The 24,943-nt window shown below is 38.2% G+C and overlaps 1 protein-coding gene across 1 annotated transcript in view; it reads left to right on the forward strand.

Moving 5' to 3' along the window:
- LOC140140597 (uncharacterized) overlaps positions 1 to 24,943 on the forward strand; it is a 56,331-nt gene that overhangs the window by 23,295 nt on the left and 8,093 nt on the right. Inside the window, 2 exon segments of the mRNA XM_072162357.1 lie at positions 10,836 to 12,110; positions 12,113 to 12,688. Of these exon segments, the coding sequence (XP_072018458.1) occupies positions 10,836 to 12,110; positions 12,113 to 12,688 (1,851 nt within the window).

Raw genomic sequence — 24,943 nt, forward strand, 5'->3', positions numbered from 1 at the left:
TCTAGTTTTATGACTATAATAATTATATTCTAATTGCTTCCTTTTGAAGTTTAATTCAGATTTGTGTTAGGGAACAACCCAAAAGTTCGACGAAGTCCTATAAACGAAAGTCCTTTCATTATTTTAAGGGGGTACTACACCCATTGATTTTTTTTTGCATTTTTTGCATTTTGTGAAGAAATTACAAAAAAAATTGGACAAAATGGTATGCAAAATGAAGGGCAAATCTTCTCGTTTTATTGGTGGCATCGGTATCAACATAGCTTACTTGATTTTAAAAGAAGTAGCCAAAAGGTTGTACATCACTGATGATTTAAATTCACTTCATTTTGAAAAGCTTAATATCAACGGATTTCGTTAAAATTTTGGATATGTGTTGCTAACACGTTAGGGAAATAAAGTTGATATGTAAAATGGGAATAAGTGGTTCCTGATTTCTTTTATGACTTCATGAACTTGGTGCTCCACAACTATCAAAAAAGGAACTGGTTAAAATGCTTCTATTTTCAATGTTGAGCTATATTTTGTATTTTTAACTTGCGACATTATTTCACTGAAACTTAATTAAGCCATAGGTAACAGGTTACCACAACCATACTACAGCAATGTTGAAAAAAATTGTATTTCTTGTAACCTATACCACCATATTGGGTAGTTTTCCGTAAGCTTAACTTTTGTGATTTTGGTAACTATTTTATATTTATTTGTGAAATCCATCTCAACTAGGGATTCTAAATTGTACTCACCATTTACATCCCAAGGTATATTAGTATATCCACCTTGCACTTCTCGATATATATCCAGTTAAAGACAGAATATCAAAATTATTCCTCAGTATGATACATTTTGTATCACAGACTCTCACATGTGTATTCAAAATTGATGCTTAAATTTGACCTGAACCAATTGACCTATAACCTGACATACGGTGACCTAATAGCCTTTTCTTCTCCTAACAACACATCAATAACAACATCAATATCAAATTGACTAATGACTATGCATCTATTGTGTAAGTGTTTATTTAATTTATTCAGTGTTATATATTTTGCAAGCACCACTAGATTTTCTATAGAGAGTATAAAAAAGGATTTAATGTATTCTATTCATGTACCCTACTTGAACATGTTGAAAAGAATAAATTATGGTTTGTTATGAAACAAGCATCTGAGTTACCAGGATACGGTAAACAAAAAATATATAGGGCTAAAATGACTTGCTATACAATGGTTTAAAAGCACCTTTTTTATTTATTTTTTTAATTTTTTTTTATCTCACATGATCCGTGCATATATCGCCTCGCTATAAATGAAAAAATATTTTTTTAGACCAATCAAACCAATATATGGGTGTAGTACGCCCTTAAGGATTTAATATATAATTTTCAAATTTTAGTATTTTCCGAAGTACGATATTGACATTTTACAGTGGTTGCTTATTTTATAAATCCTATTTTGTTCGTGCCAAAAAGGTATTAAGAAAATATTTTAAAATAAAAAAAATATTAGTTTCTTCCATGAACATGAGCAATTTCCTAGCATTGGCACACCCCCTCCACAACCGCATGAACCATAGCGACGGCCATTGTAGCCTGGCCATACGGGTAGGTATTTTCGATATTTGACACTTAACTTAGAGGCCATGAGGGAGGGGGTTAGCCTTCTACATTTTTTGTAACGAAAGAACTTTTCGTTTATAGGACTTCGTCGAGCTTTTGGGTTGTTCCCTTACAAGAGTATATTTTGCTTTTACTCTCTCGTGTGACAAGATTCACACTGCAAAGAAAGTTTAAACACTTACGTTTTTGTTCAAATAATTTCAAAGTAACTAGGCCTACTCCGTCATCAGCGGTGTGATACGGTGAATTTCTGATGTGAGACGTTTTTACTTCTGGACAATGTCTTGCGTTGACCTTTTGGAAGGTGCTTATAGAAGTAAAGTGTCATAGATTTTGGCACGTTCTCAGACCCGTGACACCATTCCCTGTTAAGGGTAGTAGGGGTGGTCTCACTTTTCTTGTCACCAGTTTTTCTTCTCTGCAGAGCACTTCGACGTCAGTGTCATGTCCTGTGTTTGTGGTGCTCTACAATTGCTGCTGTGTTTGAGGCGGTGTAAGCAATGTTCCAGGCCTTGTCTTTTAGGCGAGTGAGAATGATCACTCGCCTAAAATCAATCCGAGGAGAGCTTTTTATCACTCGCCTACATTTGGTGTAATAATAATACAAGTGATTAAAATCACTTGCCTACAGCTCACCTGACAAGTTTTGAGGAGAGTAGTTTGTCACTCGCCAGTAATTTTCAAAAGACAAGGCCTGATGTTCTTTCACACTGTAAGTTTTATTTGGTGTGAACTTTACTATGAACTTTGACATACCAACTAGTAGCAAAGCACTTCTTACAATATTCACACTGATATGGTTTCTCGTTGCTGTGAATTCTGATGTGTCTTGTCAGATCACAGTTTTGTAAAAAGCCTTTCCCACAATGCTCACACTTGTATGGTTTCTCTCTAATCTGCTCGTGAATTCCGATGTGCCTTCTATAATTAGTCCTAGTCGCAAAGCATTTCTGACAGTAAATACACTGAAACGGTTTCTCTTTGGTGTGAGTTCTGAAGTGACCTTTTAGAGTACCAGAATCCATGAAACCTTTCCCACAATACTGACACAAATACTGCCTCTCTTTAGTGTGAGCTTTGATAGTATGATTTTTAACATCCCAAGAATTTGCAAAACATTTACCACAATGTTCGCATTGATAAGATTTATCTTTAGTGTGAATATCACTGACGTGTCTTTTGCATTGACCATTAGTTGTAAAGCTTTTCTGACAATGGTGACACTGGTATGGTTTCTCGTTCGTGTGAACTCGTCTGTGACTGGTCAGGTCCTTGTTTTGAATAAAGCCTTTCTCACAATATTCACACTTGTATGGTTTGTATTGGGTGTGAGTTCTTAAGTGTCTTTTTAGATATTTCCGTCCGAAGCATTTATGACAATACTCACAACGATATTGTTTTTCATCATTAGGATCCTTTTTGCTGCTGTTAACTCGTCTGATGTGTCTTGTCAGGTCACTGCTGTTTGAAAAGCATTTTTGGCAATGCTCACACCGAAAGGGGTTCGCAATGTCAATCTCAACTATCTCATTGCTGTGAACTTGTCTGTGTGTTGTCAGATCATTGTAGTGTGCAAAGAGTTTCAGACAATGCTCACACTGATAGGGTTTCTCTTTGGAGTGAGTTCTGATGTGTCTTGTCAGATCACTGCTTTGTGCAAAGCAGCTTTGACAATACTCACACTGAAAAGGTTTCTCTTTGGTGTGAGTTCTGACATGTTTTGTAAGACTACTGCCATCTCCGAAACTTTTGTCACAATACTCACACTGATAGGGTTTCTCTTTAGTGTGAGTTCGGATGTGAATTTGTAAATTACCTTGTGTGGAAAAACATTTCTGGCAATACTCACACTGATAGGGCTTCTCTTTAGTGTGAGTTCGGATGTGTTGTTGTAAGGTACGTTGTACAGAAAAGCATTTCTGACAATACTCACACTGATAGGGTTTCTCTTTGGTATGAGATCTTATGTGTATTTTCAGACGGTTCTTACATGAAAAGCATTTCTGACAATATTCACACTGATGTGTCTTTTTGGTGTGAGTTCTGGTATGATTCACAAGATGGTTATTCTGGGCAAAGGATTTATTACAATATTTACATTGATAACTTGTCTGTTTTGTATGTGATATGATGTGTTTCTTCAGATCACCATTCTGTCCAAAACATTTTTGACAATATTCACACTGATAACGCTTCTCCTTAGTGTGCGTTCTGATGTGACTTGTGAGATTACTCTTATCTTTAAAGAATTTACCACAATACTGACACTGATAAGTTTTCTCATTGGTGTGAGTTCTGAGGTGCCTTGTATAACTTTTCTTGGTAAAGAACTTCTTACAGTATTCACACTGATAAGGTGTGGGTGTCCTGATGTCCTCTTTTGTCTTGATGTCCTGCTCTGATTTCCCTGTGTCCTCTTTTGCGTGTGTCCCGATGTGCGGTTTGGGATCACTATTCGGACAATGCTTTTAGTACAATTTTCAAACTGACAGCTTGCCTGTTTTTTTGTGAGATGCGATGTGTCTCTTGAGATCACTATTCTGTCCAAAACATTTCTGACAATATTCACACTGATAACGTTTCTCTTTGGTGTGACTTCTTATATGGGTTGTGAGATTACTCTTCTCTCCAAAATATTTACCACAGTACTGACACTGATGAGGTTTCTCGTTGGTGTGGGTTCTGAGATGTCTTTTGATATAACTCTTCTGGGTAAAGAATTTCTCACAGTATTCACACTGATAAGGTTTCTCTTTTGTGTGTATCCTGATGTGCGGTTTGAGATCACTACTCCGGGCAAAGCGTTTCTGACAATATTCGCACTGATACGGTTTCTCTTTGGTGTGGATTCTGATGTGTATTTTCAGATACCATTTGTCTTTGAAGAATTTAGCACAGTACTTGCACCGATTTGCTCCCAAATCCTTTAGACATAGTACGAAATTTGGATCCTTCTTCTTGCAACGTAATTGTCTATATTTTATCTTATGGTTACGTGTATGAACTGAATATTTGTCAAAAGAGTCAAAACTGGTGCTACAAATTGTACATTTGAATGGTTGTAACATTAAGCTGGGATCCATTGGTTTGCAAGATAGTAGCGTCACTACAATGTATTTCTCTGTAATTCTTGTAGGTTGAATATGTCCTGCAGTAAAAATAAATAACTTTGTTAGACTCCTGTCATGCCCTGAAGCAATGAAATATATATTGTTGGCTTCACCTTGGCAATAGTCAGCAATAGCATATGGACCCTGTCGGTAAGCCAACGCTGAACTGTGTACACCAATAAAAGCTTGGGCTAAGATTCTTTGTCGTGCCAAACTTAATTAAAAAGGATGGTCAGTATGCCAATGTCATGGAAACCCACCAAACCTTTAAGTTAATAAGTTTAAATGACAGTCAATACGTTGAGCTTGGGCCAATGCCCGGCCCCCAACTCAACACAATAGTTGGCAACCATGAGAGTTACCAAATCTTTTAAAGACCCCCTTTGCAATGATTTTTCATCAAATTTAACCCCTTTTTCATGGAAAATCGAGGACAAAATTTGGCCAAAAACAACCCCTTTTTTGTGGTTTTCAATGATTAGAATTTCCAACATCCCTTTTCAATGAATAGAATTTCAAACACCCTTTTCAGTGGCATTAAATATTGACATCAAATTACCGGATTTTCCCAAGTACCCTTTTATCCAAATTTTGCGGACAGTGCAAATTAAATATCCCATATTTTGCTGATTTCACGGTCAAATTTCGCGGACTGTCCAAATTAAATACCCCGGTTATACCTCCTATTTTCCCAATTTTGCGGTCCTCGCTACTTGTAAAAATAATTACCCCTATTCAGCGCTATTTCGTAACTCTCATGGTTGTCAATTTTTGTGTTGAGTTGGGGGGCCAGGGGCCAATGTTCTTGTGCAAACATTAAAATGATGGTCGTAATTTGATTAAAGTTATTTAATACTAGGCATTTTTATTAGGGCAAAATTTCAAGTTCCTGGTTTGCAAAACAAAACAGCGCCATAGTCTGATGACAGCAGCTTTTCTATAGTCTATGGAACTGCTAAATATTAAAATCCCTCTAAAATTCCATGTGCCATGGTGCGATTCTCTCATCACAAAAATAAATTATATATTTTGGTCAATTGAATGAAGTATAGGCTACATGTATGTAGGTTTCCTTGATCCTAGATCTTTTCTTTTAATTTTCTATTGTGTTTCGGGCCAACTTGGCTGTATACTAGCAAATGTGATACTAAACTTAAGGTTTGCCTTTTATACATATTACATGTACATGTACGTAACCTACTTACTTTATTATACCGTCGCGATCTGAGATGAATATAACTGGTCGCGACGACTTGGCGGAGTTCGCCACCTCGCTCATATTAATTCATAATTCTTTCACGAAGTAGTAAAATTTGAAGTAGATGATGACAACTTCCCTTTATACCAGCTCTTCTATCATCTATGTTTATACTAGTACAAGGAACTTATACGATGTCCTCATTCACAAACTGATGCTATCTGTCCATGCGAGCGGTCCGAATTTTGAGCCATACAAGTTTACGTGGTGAACTAATGTTTATACGCGAGAATTACGTGCATTCAGTCCGACTCAGCATATGCGTGTATGTCAGTATGACACTCGGAAATCCTTTGCGACGAATGACCTGACGAGAGTTCAAGATATTTGCAGCCTGTCGTCTGTTGATTAAAGACCCGTACGGTCCACTCTCATTTCGTCCTCAACTTATTTCGCCCTCATCATGTCCATCGCAGGGGGGAGGTGCACTGCCACTTTTGGAGGTGACGCGTAGGGCTGCTATTAATGATCACTTTCAAAAAAAAAAAGTAGTGCTGTCACCCAGGTTTATTTTCACCATCACAAAATTAGTGACCGTTCACAAACACTTGTAAGGGGGGCCTGATGCAAAAAAGTGGGGGGGAGGGTGAAAATTGTTGAGCCTCCTAAGGGGAGTTTATATGCTTTTCTATGGGGTTGACCCATAATTTTCATGTCAAAAGGGGGGGCACTGAAATTTTCGAGGTCTGCAAAGGGGGGGGGGGCAAAAAAATGTTTGTGATAAAATTTTTTGCATCAGCCCCCCTTACAAGTGTGTGAACGGTCCCTTATTTAGATATTCTCAAGTTGGGTCGGACAAGAATATGACTCGCCTGTACGTCCGTTTTTCGGGTTCTAGGCCTATAAACCTCGATGAAATCACTGATTAACACATTTGATATCAAAATAACTTGAGAGTACCAAAACATCATTTAGCATGGATGTAAAAAGTACTAAGAAGGCCTATTCTTATTGTCATAGGCCTATAAGTTTACTGTGTTGTGCAAAATATAGTTGCCAAATTGCAGACCACCAACAGACATGTCAAGTTATTGCAACTGGCGGCATAATTATTATTGGGAATATCAGATGAATATCGTATGATGATGACTTCAGGCAAAATAGAACGAGGTAAAGTTAGGCAAATGTTCAGAATGTCATAAGGATCATTGCATTTAAATTTGATAAATCTGATGATTTATACTTAAAATGTATGTAGGTGGGATGAAAAGCCGACGATCAATTGAAAATTTTGACCTTTCGTATTGAAGATATGGATTTTTCCCCAAAACACCAAAAAAAAATAGGTCTATTTGGGAAAAAAATCCATATCTTCAATATGAAAGGTCAAAATTTTCAATTGATCGTCGGCTTTCCTCCCAACTACATACACTTTAAGAATATATCATTAGATTTATAAAATTTACTTCGAGGACTGTTATATATCAAAAATGTGAAAATATCAAATTTTAATAATTTGTCATAAAATTTGTATTATATCGTGAATGTCAAAAAATGAAAATTATTTGATATCAGAAAGACTTTCTTCGTATTTAGAATGCAATTCGATATGTCTAATGTGCTCCCATGTCCCACAAAAAATACTGTCGAAACGCTCAAAACGCTCATTCCAGATCCCTTAAATATGCAAATTTTCCTGCTCGCTGCACTCGCAACATGTATATAGACCATTTAATTAAGGTTTGCAAATTGGGATCCAAAAAAATTGGCATGTGCAAGGGGGGGAAGCGATTTTTGGTGGGCCGAGAGGGGGGGCAAGCGATTTTGGCGAGCCGTTTGGAAATTTTACCCCAGGGGTCCTCATAATTATTGCACAGCCCTAAATAAATAAATAAATAATAAATATTTATGACCCCCTATCGTGGGCAAAATGTTTTACGACCCATCCTATTACAGGGTGAATTTTTTTATGACCCCCCCTTCCGCCGACACAGACTCAAGACAAATCATTGCTGGAACAAAGGCGAAGAGCGCACCAAAAAGTGGCGGAATGCCTTAAAATTTGATCGTGTGTGTAAAGAAGGCGTGCGGAGCGGGCCAAAATTTTGCATTATGTAACGAAAGATTGTCACACGCACATTTTGATTGTTAAATTAAAGAATGCGCGCACAGCGCACAAAAAATTTGAGTCACCAGCCCTTAATAATTCTGTAACCGCCCTATTTTGGGTGTTAAAAAATTATAACCCCCATCTAAAAATTCCATGACCCCCCCCCCTCCAAAGAAAATGACCGCCCCCTTACAACACAAGTTGTCTATGGAGCATTATCATGCATAACTCGCAAACGCAAAATCGGAATCAACTGAAATTTTGGGAATAAGCTTTTTTCGTAGATATCTAGGCCTAATGAAAAATGTCATAAAAGAGGATGCTAGTTACGAATCCTCCTTTAATTTGGAATTAAAGTTATGCAGTGGAAATCGAAATTTTCAAAACCTCAATCAATGCATGATATTAACGGACGTAGACCTATATGCGGTTCAAAGAATCTTTAGATATTGTAGCTTTTGTGAAACACGACAGGGGCAGGCGAAATAAGGTGAGGACGTAGTGGTAGTGGGCCGTACAAATCTCATCGACAGGTCAATAGACGCTATGATATGACGGGCTGCAAAATTTAATCGTTCATTTTTTTCTAAAGTTTTACTTTCTACCGGCTTCTAGCTTCTGTATTGTATGGTCTGGCGATGAATTAATACACCTTGCACTAACAAATTGTAAATTCAAATCTATGACCATAAAAAAACCCGTCTGTGTGAGGTGCCCGGTTACACGCGCGAGTTGGATATGGTAAGCTTAATTTTTTATTATTTATAATACTAAAGGAATCCTGATCCCCCGCCTGATCTAGACTCGCTTGCCAGTCCTATATACGCCGTAGGCCTACCTATGTATATTAAGGACTGGCTTACGCCATTTTGGATGTCAATGGGAAATACACACTTAACGATTTGCGCCGGTTAGAAACTTGAAAAAAAATCTTAAAAATTTTATTAATGTATATAAAAGTGGTACCAACCTTATTGTGCTTGCTAATTAAGACTCGGTTGAAACAAAATTAAGGATCGAATGCATTTTAGTGTCCAAAAAGGCAAAATTATCGTCAAAGTTCTGCCGAAATCGGCACCCTTGCGAAGGGTTCAGAATTCGAATCAGGGAACGAAAATATCCGATCTTTGCGATCAAAACACAAAATTACAACTTTAAACATACTATTGGCAAAAGACATTATTACCAAACAATATAGAATAGAAAATTTGACATCATTTTCTCAAAATATTGAAGAAATTTGCTCACTAGACATCGAAAAAGTACGCAATCCAATTCCCGTTCAAACGCGTGAGAAACTGAAAGTGCATAATCGTGACTAGCCTGATCCTGATGTTTCAAATTTCTTAGGGCTTAGCGGAACAGGCTTATTTGATACAGAATGATCTCCTGAGCATTTTGACACCATTTTCATCCAAATTGGCCAAAAAAGCGAGTTGGTGCCGGCCGGTATTTGGACGGGGGTCTGTGGGGGGTGAAAATCAATATTTTGACAATAATCATTATTATATGCCTACTTCTGTTAAAGTAGGTGCTGATTTGTATGTAATTGAAGTCTAGAATTTCATTTATGAAAGTTGCATAAAAGGGGGCATGCATTTTTCCCCAAATATATCCCCCCCAATTTCCCCCACTTTTGAGGCAAAACCCCAAAATTGTGTGAATTTCCACTTTTGCAAGAATTTTGCACAAAATTTCTTGATTTTGCCCCCAAGTTCACTTTGCCCAGGATTGTGCTCCCCCAGTCAAAATATCTTGCACATGCGCCACAGCATGCATTTCTTGCATCACCATCATTGTTATTGTTAATTTATTGTGTTTGCCCGACTAAATCAGTAGTGGCAATGAAGCTGTAGTTGGGAAACAGACAAACAACAAGAAATTAAAAGCATCCAAAATTCCTAGACATATTTATTTTCGAAATGAATTTCAAAAAAAAAATATATAATTGAAGAATTGGTTCTATCTCAGGCATTTCATGCTTTTTACAGGAGTTTTTTCCCGGCCCCCAACTCAACACAAACGTTGACAACCATGAGAGTTACCAAATTGCGCGGAAAAGGGGTTACTTTTTTACCAGTAGCAAGGACCTTGAAATTGGCAAAATAGGGTGTATTTAATTTGCACTGTCCGTGAAATTTGACAGTGAAAATAGGAAAATAGGGGTATTTAATTTGCACTGTCCGCAACATTTTGATAAAAGGGGTGATTGAGAAAATCCAGAAATTTTATGTCACAATTTATTTGTTTTTGGCCATATTTTGTCCTCGATTTTGCATGAAAAAGGGGTAAATTTTATGAAAAATCATTGCAAAAGGCGGCTTTTGAAAGATTTGGTAACTCTCATGGTTGTCAACAAAGCAAATGCATTTAATTTTTTTTTATGAGTCAGGGTGTCGTCAAAATTATTATTGTCAAATCAGTGCAGAGAAGGTTTTAAATAAAAATTGGAAAGTTTTTGACAAATTTTTCATTGGATATTTAGCCTCCGATTCCATAATGCATGTAAACCAAAAAAGTGTTAATGCTAGGCAAAAATAATGTAAATCAAAACTGTTTTGCTTGAAAATATATTTTTTTTCTGGATTTCTCAAACATACTAATCGAAATGCACGGAGTAAGGGACCCTGGTCACAGCCATGGAAACTTGTTTTGCATAATTTGTATCAAAAACATGACTATTGTCTAACAAAGTTTTATTATTATTATTTTTTAACGTACAGGGCATATTATAATTGTAAGATTTTAGAGCAACTGTAGTGATACTGCCATCTTGCTACCAAAGGTTACCTACAATAACTAACAATGTTACCACCATTCAGATGTACAATTTGTGGAAGTAATTTTGATGATTTTGATAAATGTTCAAATCATACAAAACGACATAAGATGAAGTATAAAAAACTATGCTTGAAGAGGAAGGATCCTTATTACGGACAGGACATGGAAACTGTTGAATTTTCTTCCTATAACATCAACATTCACACCAAAGATAAATCTTTTCCTTGTGAATATTGCCAGAAATACTTTACACATGAAGGTAATTTGAGGAGACATATCCGAACTCACACCAAAGAGAAACCCTACCAGTGTGTATATTGTCAGAAATGGTTTACAGACCTTAGTGATTTGAAAAGACACATTAGAATTCACACTCATGAGAAACCCTATCAGTGTGAATATTGTCAGAAATGCTTCGGACGGAATGATGATCTGAAAATACACATCCGATCTCACACCAAAGAGAAACCCTACCAGTGTGAGTGTTGTCAGCAATGTTTTATACACAGCAGTCACCTTAAAAGACACATGAGAACTCACACCAAAGAGAAACCCCATCAGTGCAAGTATTGTCAGAAATGCTTTGCACAAACGTGGCATTTAAAAGATCACATCAGAATTCACACTAAAGAGAAACCTTATCAGTGTGAATATTGTCAGCGTTGTTTCACTCAGAGCAGTGATCTGAAAAGGCACATAAAAACTCACACCAATGATAAATTTTTTCAATGTGAATATTGTCAGAAATCCTACACAAGGCAAAGTGATATGAGAAGACATATAAGAACTCACACCAGTGACACCAAAGCAAAATCTTGTCAGTGCGAGTATTGTCAGAAATGCTTCCCAGATTTAAGTCAACTCAAAAGACACATGATATCTCACACCAAAGAAAAACCCTATCAGTGTGAATATTGTCAGAAATGCTTCGCACATACATGGCATCTAAAAGATCACATCAGAATCCACACCAAAGAGAAACCCTATCAGTGTGACTATTGTCAGAAATATTTTGCAGATTCAAGTCGCCTTAACAGACATATTAGAACTCACACGAAAGAGAAACCTTATCAGTGTAAATATTGTCAGAGGTTTTTCACGCAAATCAGTGTTTTAAAAAAACATTTAATAAAAACTCACCAATCTTTTCAATGTGAATATTGTCAGAAATTCTTCACAGGGCAGGGTGATCTGAGGAAACATATAAGAACTCACACCAATGACACCAAAGCAAAACCTTGTCAGTGCGATTATTGCCATAAATGCTTCACAGATAAAGTCAACTTAAAAGACACATAAGAACTCACACCAAAGAGAAACCATATCAGTGTGAGCATTGTCAGAAATGTTTCGCACATACATGGCATCTGAAAGATCACATCAAAACTCACAACAAAGAGAAACCCTATCAGTGTGAGTATTGTCAGAAATGCTTCACAGATTCAAGTCGCCTCACAAAACACAATAGGATTCACACCACAGTGAAATCTTTTCTATGCGAGTATTGTCCAAATTTCTTCACGATGCAGGGTAGTTTATGGAGACATATAAGAACTCACACCAATGACACAAATGAAAAACCTTATCAGTGTGAGTATTGTCACAAATGTTTCACAGATGCAGGTCAACTCAAAAGACACATAAGAACTCACACCAAAGAGAAACCTTATCAGTGTGAATATTGTCAGAAATGCTTCACACATACTTGGCATCTGAAATATCACATCAGAACTCACACCAAAGAGAAACCGTATCAGTGTGAGTATTGTCAGAAATGCTTTGCAGATAAAAGTAGTCTCAGAAGACATATCAAGATTCACACCAAACATACGGTAGATGTGGCATTTAAGACAGAAACATCATATGCTAATTAGGGTTAGGGGTTGGAGGTAAGGAGTTTGTCTTAAATGCCCCATTTACCGAACAACACAGTGTTTTGTTGTCAATGATGCTTTGTACACGGCGTTAGTAAAAGAAACAACTCAAAGAGAAACCCTATCAGTGTGAGTATTGTCAAAAATGTTAAACATTCAAGGATAAGGTTAATTATCATGATAAGCACAGCAGAATTTAGTAAATAAGCTCATGCAAACCTTGGGTCAAGTACCAATGAGGCATAATTGGCCTTGAAAGTTGCCCTACTTTGATGCATTAGATAGTAAACGAACCATCCTAGATTGTGCAATCATATTAATATTTGAATTTTATCTTAACACCTCTTTTTATCAAAATCGGAGCGCTTTGATGTTACCCCCCCCCCCCCTCCGCCATCTTATGGCTAGAGTACATATAGGTATGGTTTTAACACAATTTGAGCAAGTTTGAAATTTGACCCTGTGGAAAGTTTGATGGGTAACCCTTAGACTATGCCATAGTCGAATTTTATTAAAAATATGTTATTATTAGTCATGATGAACCCATTTCGTTGAACTCAAAATTATACTGATGTTTATTAAAATTAAAGTATTCAATAGTAAAATGGTCATAAAGAGTTAAAAATATCAGACGATTAGTGACAATAAAAGTAATTGAATGCAACAATATCTTGCATAATTATAACGGCTCACTTTTACTGAACAATTCTGATTTTGGAATCTACCAGTTTATTGATAGCGAACCCCGAAATTTCGACTATGAACTTTGAATTGTAAGCAGAACTTTACCCCCTGGACTTTGCTCTCTAAGAACACACTGTCAAGCATACTTGTTTATCAGTCCATTAACCACAAGTACGCGCTAGATGTTTGATGAGAGATTAACTTTCGCGTCAACACAAAAGTGCCGCAAATACCACAGACAGTTGTTTACGGTGTAGTTAATGGTAATGGCGCGGGCCCAGACGATTTAAACCATAGCGAGGTATGGGCGAATCACAAGGCAGATCCATTTAAAGATGCATTACATCATCGCCAATTTTAGTTAGGCCAGAAATTGGCCTAACTCTCCATAGAGTCCCGTGTTAAAAATCTTAACCGCAAGGCAATGTCAGTAGTCCACTTGGGAAGCTAACAAACAGAGGAGTAGGGTGACTGATCAGATGTGAAAATCTATCAATTGTGCACACATTAATTAAATCAGAGTTTTAAGCTTAAATACAATATCCAGAGTATGCACAATGGGCAAGTGGACTACAGGGTAGTCTAGGTAACCCTAGACTACTCCGTAGTCCACTTGCCCATTGTCATGATTGTGCATACTCTGGATATTGCATTTAAGCTTGAACTCTGATTTAATTAATTTGTGCAAAATTGATAGATTTTCACAACTGATCATCTTTTCAGTCACGGACTACTGACTTTGGATTGCGGTTAACATTTTTAACACGGGACTCTATGGAGAGTTAGGCCAATTTCTGGCCTAACTAAAATTGGTCATGATGTAATGCATCTTTAAATGAATCTGGCTTGTGATTGGTCACCCAGATCTCGTTATTGTTTAAATCCTCCCAACGCGTACCATTACCATTAACTATACATGGTACACATCTATCTATCTTTGGAATGTGGCGCTTTTGTGCTGGCGCGAAAGTTGGTGGATGAACGTACGCATCTAGCGCGTATTGTACCACCATGCTTAGTCTTGTAGTTAGATTTGATTGATAAACAAGTATTGACAGTGTGTTTTAGAGAACGAAGTCCCTGGGTAAAGTTCTGCTTAAAAGTGAAAGTCCATAGTCGATTTTTAACTCGTAATAAACTGGCAGAAATTAGAATTGTTCAGTATTGAAGTGCCATTATATAGTTATGCCAAGTTGCATTCAATAATATAAGCCTACGTATACTTGACTTTTTCTGTCACAAATATAATTATATAAACTTTTTCATAACCATTTTATACTAGTACATGTATTTTGATGTAATAAATATCAGTATAATTTCGAGTTCAACTGAATGCGTTCATCAGGGGTAGCATTATTAAGGCCCCAAAGTCAGGGGTTGTTTTCCTGTGTTTTTTACTCCCGAGCTTGCAGAAAATCCAAATACATGGGGTGAAAATTAAATCTTGGGGGTGAAAAATATTTTGCAGTGTAGTCAGGGGTAGGAGTAAGGTCCAAATGTAGAGGGTCAGAGTTCACCCCCGAGCTTGCACATATTCCCAATATAGAGGGTGAAAAATTTATATTTTTTAAATTTAGGGGTCAGTCACCCCCGATCGGGGGTTAACGCTACCCCTGGCGTTCATCATGATTAATAACATATTTTCATTTATCAAAAATCGACTATGGCATAGTCTAGGGTAACCCATGATGTCAACTATCTCTGGTAGCAGTGCAGCTTTGCACGCCAACTGGTATACCCCTCATCTTAGGGGGTCGGGTTCATACACTATTTAAAGCCATATTATAACATTCGCTGAGGAGGACGCCCTCACTGATTTTTTTTAAATTAATTTTTTACACGATTATATTGTACTTTATTAAACCAAATATACCCTGCAAAAATCAAGACTCTAGGTGCTGTAGTTTTGTCAAAATCCTAGATTTTGAATAAAACTATGGAACCAGCGTTTTATTATTACGATGGAATTATCAGTCGAACGATGTTCATAACACACAGTACATACACGGCGTGCGGGACGGTGATCTACACTTAACAAAGGGTCGTACCATAACATGACTGAAGGAGTGGTATGTATTGGTGACATATGCGCTGGTAGAAAATTCCAATTTTCTTTGCTTTGCCGTAGTTGTTCGGCTCAAAAATAAAAGGGGCTATATCTGACAGTAAAAACTAACATTTTATGGCAAAGAAATGCTAATCTATTTTGTATGAAATGTTATAATATGGCTTTAAGCATTTTAAATGTAATCCAAAGTCAGTATATAATCCACGGGGGGGTAGCAAATGGAGTACGGTGTCTGAAAAGATTAGATATGGAAATATATCAATTGTACATAAATTAAGGCCGAACACAAAATAAACTAGAGCTACTGTAGCTCACGAGCCACGAATATCAGGCGGTGACTTCTGCTTGACCTCAGTTTTATTATTTTTGTTCATTTTTATGGACAGGATTTTAAGATATGACCTTGTGAAAAATTATAAGTTTCTTTTTTTTGAAGCCAGTTTATAAACATGTATAGCATTTACCATTATAGCCTTTGTGTGTATTTATTGATTTTCATAAATGCATCATGGCAAAGAATAAAATTTGACCACCAAACCTTTAACCGCGCAATATACACCATTATTGCGCAATCAGTAGCATTTACCACATACCCTTAGTGTGTATTTTGCCCGGGACAGCATATTATTTTCTGTGATCTAAATACTAGTAAACTAACCACAAAATGGGCTATTCCACTGGGCGATTAGACACGTCCAGTTTGGTTCAGTATGCTGTGGTTAAGATTCTGCTTTAATATTTACTTTGAGAATTTCACACTCACTTCTTGGAAACAACTTATATGCTTATCTCTTGTTATCAAAATACTAGACCCTCCCTCGGGTCCATGGAAAACGACTGGTAATGTAGATTACATAGCATTAAAAATCAACCCAATACATGGACCCTCCCAGTTTGTAAGCAATTTGCCTTCCAGCTCCCACAAAATGCTGGGAGTTCACTTTTACGGATTTGGAGTCACGCAATCTTTCTATATACCACGTCCATGTTTTCACTACATTAACGTTTGTGTAAGCGACTAAACAACGATATTGTATCCGACCAATCAACGCAGCTTGGCAGCGCGGGGATATTTGAAAAGGCTTCCCTAGCTAAATAATGTGCAAACATTTGCAAACCGCACGCGATAATATACGCAATATGGACAATAGGCCTAAGTCCGAGTCGAGTGGTTGCCTTTTATTATTGCGCGTACCATGGGTCTATCAGACGCGTGCCACTTGAGCTCAATACCTCTCAGTTGTTGACAAGTGTCCCATCCGATCTTGCGTCACATCCGCGGCATAGCTTTGTGCTACCATATTTGAATTGAAACTGGGGCGGGGCTTTCGTAATTGACATCGGAAACAACGTGCTTCGTTGAACGAATATTTGGAAGGGAGATCTCTAACAGATTGGACCAGTCTCGGAATCAGCGTTCAATGGACTTTCGCGTTCACTTATAATACGAGTATATTTCTATATCTGATATTGCTGCATGGTTGACTGTGGTGGGTGTAATTAGTGGCGTCGATTTGTGGATGAAGAGGAATGGGTTTTGGCATTGAAGAAAATAAGGGGGGGGTTACAGGACTTTGGCATTTTTTCATAGGGCATTATGAAATTATTTATTGTTACATTATCCAGAGATGGACTCGAACCGAGACTGGGGGCCAGTCTATCAAAATACCAGACCAACTGTCTCCCTGCCCAAGTTATCTGCCAAATTGCTGCCTCTAATGATAGCTGATTCATTACATTTCACGCAAATATTTTCACAAAATGACCCCTATTAAGCCTTAATAGGGGCTGTGCAATAATTATGAGCCCCTCCCCAGGGCCAGGGGGGTAAAATTTCCGAATGGCCCACCAAAAATCGCTTGCCCCCTCCTCTCGGCCTGCCAAAAATCGCTTGACCCCCCCCTCTCGGCCCGCCAAAAAATCTTTGCCCCCCCCCCCTTTGCACATGCCAAATTTTTGGGATGCCAATTTGCAAACCATATTCATGATATTATGGTCTATATATACGTCCCGATATACGTTGTGAGCGCAGCGAGCTGGAAAATTTGATATTAAAGCATTTCCGTACTGTTTTACGAAGCCTTTTTAGAGCGTTTTATTTAAAATGCGCCCCATGTGTACCAAAAATCGCTTGCACACCGCCCTCGGCGGGCCAAAATTGCGTGCCCCCTCCTTTTGGCTTGCCAAAAATTTCTTGCACCCCCAATTTTACCCTCCCCCCAGGGCTCATAATTATGAACGTTAATTGACCCCAAGCTGTGCTACAATTTATTTGAAGCTTGGGCCAGTGGTTCTTTTGACCAATTTGGTGGCCATAGCGCGTATATTTAAATGGAGGAAAAGCATTTTTAGGGGCTGTGCAATAATTATGGGAATTATGACAAAGCCCCTGCACAAATTATTGCACATCGAGTCCCTTAAGGCCTATTCAAGTTTCACAAAATGACCCCAGATATAAACGTGTTTCTTGTCTCCTTCCGCTTCCTTTTTTGAGGCCGCTTAAACTTTATTAGGCCTATGATGAATTGAATTATAACTTTTGAAAAAAAAAACGTCTAGGAAGTTAGGCTGCTTTTATGCAAGAAAACACTTCTGGAAGATTTATGATCTGTGTAAAAATTTAAAAAAATTTGCCTATTATCTTACTATAAATAGGCTAATGTTGTATCTATCTATGTATGAAGATCGAAAGGCTCCGTCAGTTTGGATCCAAATGACGCCAAATTCATACGGGAGATCGAGGAATATATGAGAAATGGACTGGTCTTTATTTGGTTGAAAACGGTTAAGAATTGGCTGCAAAAACGGTGAAAATACGGGGTTTTTGTTATGAAAATCGGTTGACAGCCTACGCGTCACTGCAGCTGGCCGGCATCGCGTCGGCGCCGCGTGCGTAGTGCGCACTACGCCAATGCGCGAGTAAACGGCGCAGAGCCACGCGACTTGCGAGCCAGAGACCAGTGGACATGATAATACGGAAAGAAGGAAAAATAAAGGACAAAAAGGTACATCGACGGGTCACGGGATTGTGATAACGGGTGAATAAATAAATAACATGGCAACGGAAAATCACAAGCTAAGCAGAAGAAACTAAAAACGAAAATGTAAGAAGAGACAGATTTAGATAAATAAAATGTACCTTTTCAAATAATTCTACCTGTTCAGTAATTCTTCCTGTTATAGTGAACGCTCCCATTTAGGCCTACTCATCTAGCGGGGACCCGCGCGAAGCGCGGGTATCCCGCTAGTCTTACTATAAATAGGGGAATGTTGTGGGTTTGTGAACGGAAAAGCTCCGTCAGTTTCGATCCAAATGTCGCCAAATTCATACGGGAGATCGAGGAATATACGGGAACGTGCTTAAAATTTATTTGGTTGAAAACGGTAAAGAATTGGCCTCAAAATCAGTGAAAATATGGGTAAAAACGGGGTTTTTGTTATGAAAATCGGTTGGCAGCCTACGCGTCACTGCAGCTGGCCGGCAGCGCGTCGGTGCCACGTGCGTAATGCGCACTACGCCAATGAACGCGTAAACGGCGCAGAGCCACACGACTTGCAAGACATGATAATACGCAAAGAAGGAAAAAGAAAGGACAAAAGGGGAGTACCGTACATGGTCGGGTCACGGGATAACGTGTGTACACGTCCGCAGACACGCTATGAGAGGACGTAATAAATACGGGAAAAAGATGTGTGTTGTAAGCCTATAAACAACATAAACCGGTACTAAAAATAAAAATAAAATGAGGACAAAAAAGGTACGAGTAATAGGCCAACGGGTTAAAGTAACTAAATGCAACGGGAACGAAACAAAGAAGGAAAGAAACTAATAAATCAGGAAATGTAAGAAAAATAGAAGCTAAAATAATGGGAACATAATTAAATTAAAAACATGGAAACGGGAAATCAGAAGCAGCAAATAAAAAAAGAAGCTATAGGGAAATGTAAGAAAGATTTAGAAAATAATGGGAACGGGGTTAAATAAATAAATAACATGGAAACGGAAAATCACAAGCTAAGCAGAAGAAACTAAAAAAGAAAATATAAGAGACAGATTTAGATAATTAAAATGTACATTTTCAATGATTCTACCTGTTCAGTAATTATTTCTGTTATAGTGAACGCTCCCATTTACTCATCTAGCGGGGACCCGCGCGAAGCGCGGGTATCCCGCTAGTATTTATTTAAAATGACATGCATGATGCTATAGCCATGCAGAGTATTGCACAATGGGTGAGTTGGCTGCGGAGAAGTCTAGCTGGCAGACAGGCAGAGGATGGGGGAAAATGTTGTTTTAAGGTTATTAATTATTTTAAACTATTGTGATTTGGTAGTTCACAGCCCCGTTCACAGCATCTTACGAATGGTAGTGAGCTTTGACAAAAACTGCATTGCTCAATTCATAGCGAGCGTGTAGAAGAATTAAGATATCACAGATATACTTTTCATAGGTGCTGCGGTTCTTGAGTTACCGGTACGTTGTAAAGAGGGCTGAAACAACAACACTTTTGTAAAACGTACATAACTCATTAACAACAATAAATTAAAGGAGTATTTCGTGATCCTAGCATCCTCTTTTTATGACATTTTTCAGTACATATCCACGAAAAAAGCATATTCCCAAAATTTCAGTTGATTCCGATTCCCGGGGGAGGCACTCCCTATCTGAAATGGCAGGGGTGTGCCTCGGCCATGTTAAAAGTAGGGAGAATTCAGGTCAAATGTACAATTACAAAAATATGGGGTCATTCAGTACACAACCTGAATAAAAATGGGGTCATTTGGTATGAAACTATGAAAAAAAGGATGGTCATTGAGGTAACAAAAAGTAAAATGGGAGTCATTGAGTACAGGGATTGCCAAAAGAGTATCAGTAAGTACATATAAATAAGTGCCAAACTGCGTAAAAACAACTTGGCCACCTTGGAAATGTGAAAAATCTCATTATTTCTAGAGGAGAACACAAATACCACCTAAATTTGGGAATTAAAAGGGGGGTCATTGGGTATAGCAGGAATGATAGAAAAAGGGGGTCATTGAGTACATGATTTTTTTTAAAGGGGGTCTTTGGGTAATAGGTAGGACCATTACACAAAAAAGGGGGTCATTGGGTACAAGCCGGTTTGAAAAAGGGGGTCTATCCCGAGGCACATGATGCATATCTGTCATGGAAGTGCTCCCCCCCGGGTTCCGATTTTGCGTTTGCGAGTTATGTATGATTATGTGTATTACACTGCTCCATAGACAGCTATATAGACAATACGTTGTAGTTTCGCGATATCTTTGCTGAACGAATTAATCTGCAAAAAATATTTTGTACACAAACATTATGTAGCCAGAGTATCCAGTGATATAAAAAGCTCAACTTTTTTAGAGAAAAGTGGGGGGGGGGGATGAGGCTGTGGATCACGAAATGCCCTTTCAAGCAAGTTTGCAACGATTTGTAGAATGAACTTTTGCAAAACATCAAGGTGTTAATTTTCAATAATATATTGATCTAGACAATGAATATAGATTTTTAGGTTGCTTCGACCAGCAATACCTCGTCTACCCTTACCCAATAGCTCTGCCCAATATGAGTTCTGATTGATTGGAATTAAAAACAAGCCAACAAACATCACAAATCGTGCAGGCAAAATAAGTTTGGGACGTTGTGGGAGTGGACCGAATGAGTCTCGTCAATATAAGCGACGGACTGCAATTAGCAGCTGGAAACCGTGAAAATGTTTAGATTACTCAGTATCGTTATGTAATTTGTCAACTTCCTTGACACTTTGTAGGCCTACACCTAAAACGAAACCTGTTCATAAGATAGATTTATACAATAAAAGGAATTCACGTTAAACGAGGTGACCAAGTCAGCTGAAGTGACAGAGATGAGACGGTAAGCCGGGCGGTAAGCTTCCGGGAATGCAACACTGACAAGCAAACTTCTGTACAAATTCAACTTATGCAAATGAATCAACCACAGCTCATTATAACCCAATGACATCACCAGCTCAAATTACATCCCATTGAAATACATGTAACTGATGTAAGTGGAACCAACATTACTCAAATTTCAAGGCCTTTTTGTAAAAAATTACAAGTTTTTCTGAAATTTTCAACGTTTTTCTACGGAAGTTGAAGGTTTATTCAAGCTGCTTGTGTAGGAAGTACAAGTGGAGACAGCCAAATGTTGATGGACAAACGTAATATGCATGAGCATTTTTCATAGTCCAGAACAAATTTTCTTGAAAATCCATGCACCTGATTGGTCAGTTCAGTGCATGGTGTTGTAATGTGAGTAGCTCTGTGTATACTGTTGGTTGGTGGTTTCCCAACTGTGCAATTGATCATCATGGTGGTGGTACCTGGTGTGTTCTCTTAATTATTTGTACAGTGCCAATGGTGCAAGTTTGATTGTATATGCAACCAGCGTATTCTCTCGGTCGGGCCCACGTCACATACAAGCGTCTACGGGACGACAGGTAACCTTCCGGTCAGCTATTGTTGTCACACAGTAATCCGTTGACCGCTATCATGGAACAATATCCTGGAAACGGCAATAGCTCATTTGCATGAGCCGCACTGTTACGGTAAATAACGTATTGTTATTCAAATTTGCTCCCTGGTCTTATAGTCGGCGCTATTCATAGCTGTCCGAACTAAATGGAAGTGTGCAGGCATGTTAAATTGATGCGTAATATCACCTTTCTGTGTTATGTATAAGCTAGTATATTTCGTGCACCTTGGTTATATAAAACAGAATGTAATATTCAATGTATTGAAGTGTATGACATTTGACATAGTAGCCTTGTTATTGTCTGAAATGCAGAGCTCTGGTGACTTAAGCTAGGCGATGTATGCAACGTGCCCGTCCCTGGCTGCATGTAGAATTCAATTCCAATAATATTGAATTATATCCGATAAATTTGAAGCAATCACAATTGGCCTGCATTTAAAAGAAATGTTAATTCCTAAAGATATATAATCGAGCATCACGATGTCATTCAATCATGTTAAAGCAGCTATAGATCTTCAAAAGTTCAAGGACATGGGTTACGTAATTTCCACAGCACGCGTTTGATGATAGACCTATGAATAAGGGATAAAGTACTCTTCATTTATGATCCGCTACTGAACAACGCCGCGAGATTACTGGCACCATGGAGCTATTATAAGATGGAGAGGAAATAGATTACGTAACGCATTGAAACCTTGTGCCGATTTGAAATCTGACAAGCTATTCATCGAAAGGTACCTTTTGTTTGGGACAAAGGGCTTCCGCCATTAAATCAGTAAGCTGACCCGACAGTGTATTAACGCTTTACCTAGCAGGCTACTGTCAATAAGTGATCAAATGAAAGTCGCGTGAAAGCGCTTAATGGAACGAAAAGTACCTATTGTTATACATAAACCCAAGGGTGTGATTGAGTAGCCGTAAGCACAAAAGGCACACATTAGCCGCTAATGCATATTTCGTTGTCACCCCACTGACATTAGGTGCTTCATTTAAATAAATTGAATGCGCTTGCTGAATGATTACGCATCAAGGCTGCCATGTGTCTGCATGTCAATAGTACAATAATGGTATTAAATAGCTACGTCCCAGGAGCTACGTATACATGTAACATATAATAAGTATACCGGTATAGGCCTATATAAAAGTTGTTTTACAAATTGAGATTTTATTTTATTTTATTTTAAGAAGGGAATATCATAATCAGTGGCGTACTGAAGGGGGCAGCTCTTCTGTGAGAGGTCTTGGGAGGGGGGTGAGGGTGGAGGAGGGATATGAAGAATGAGACGGGACTGGAGGAAGAGAGAAAGAGGAAGAAATAAAGAGAAATACATAAATAGACGTAAATAAATAGAAAGGTAAGGAAAATGATAGGAATGAGAGGGGACAAAACGTAAGAGGAGATGGAGAAGTAAAGGGAGATAAGAAGAGGGAGTGATACTTTAGCAAGTACAGAGAAAGGAAAAGAATGACAAATAAATGTAGGCCTTTTATAATAATTTATTATAGAAACTATACACAGCCCCCCCCCCCACACACACACACACATAGGCCTAACACTAACAGCACTATAGGCAGCCATTCGATGATGGCAATGCCTTTATGCGTTACGTATTTAAAACGCCCAGTCAGATGTATTTTACACAAAGCACAAGTCACCCAATTTCGAAAATTGGACGTTGAATGTACACTCTCATGAATATTGATTGGCAACATTTTCCAATATGTCAGCGCTCAAATCGGACACAATAGAACAATAGACCATTCAGTGCGTTGACTGGCACAATAATTAAGGATTAAACCTACAAACTTACATCCCTGTTAGTGTTAGCTCATGTTCATGAGAATGAGCCTTGGGTAGGCATATGCTTTATATTACACAATGAATCGGTGATTCTGATATTTAGACTCGGGTATTTAGGCCGAGATTTGTTTGTGGGTAGGCCCCTAGCCTATACTTGCTTCCTTTTAAAATTTTGTTTTTATTTCCCATGATCATGATCACACGCGTTTCTCCCGATCGGAATAGAATCAATCACAGATAGATTTGTCAACAGTCTGAACTGACCAGTAGATAGTTGACGTACATCAAGGTGTGCAATGACACAGTTAGTAGGCCCTAGATCCTCTTTTTTTCTGGGGTCTGTACAAATGTAGCTGAAGGCGATACGACCTATCTGCTCACCTATGCCCTAAAGCAGACTGTGACCAATCAGATTTTTGGTCCATTGGTGCTGATATACATAACTAAAATGGCAATATGATGTAAATTTCTTTACATACTTGTAAAAACATTACTTCACGCCCATAGCCGCAAGCACCAATATGTCTGATTATTGCAGATTGATAATTGTTTTAATGAGAATAGGAAAGGAATACAAACACACATACAATACCCCCCGTACAAGCTAATATATCGCCATGTTGAAAGGTCAGATGTCATGTCAAAGGTTTTATTGACTTGAAATACTACTTGTATTTCATACCTTGCATCTGACACGCGTTTTCATCGCATTATTGACAGCAAGTCCTTATTTCAACATTACTTTTGTAAAAAGTCATTCCCGACTCAAACTAGTAGACTTTCTGGAAAAAACAAATCACTGGTGCCTGATGGGAAATACTAGTGCGCCATCACCGGATTGCTCCCTGCTCTGCTAGCTGGCGCTCTTTCAAGCTTCCTACTCGCATTGAACAGGCAGAGTTCGCAAAACTAACGGCGTCGTTATTTGCCAACCCTAATTAAACATGATCAAGGGATCGAAATTAATTATTCATAACCGATCGATAACTGGCCTCATTTTCTAACGAGCAAACCAGCGGGGTTTGTCATAGGTTTGCGTTGGGAATAGAACAACCGTGAATTTAGTGTCACCCCCTTGCCGCTATCCTGTCAATCGACATCTAATTGATCGATTGATCCAATATTGATATTATGGAGTACCCGCGGCGCCCTGTGATGCAGCAGGCACAGGCCGGGTAGAACCTAATTTGTTGG

The sequence above is a fragment of the Amphiura filiformis genome, chromosome 2 (assembly GCF_039555335.1).
Source record: "Amphiura filiformis chromosome 2, Afil_fr2py, whole genome shotgun sequence".
NCBI classification, from domain to species: domain Eukaryota; kingdom Metazoa; phylum Echinodermata; class Ophiuroidea; order Amphilepidida; family Amphiuridae; genus Amphiura; species Amphiura filiformis.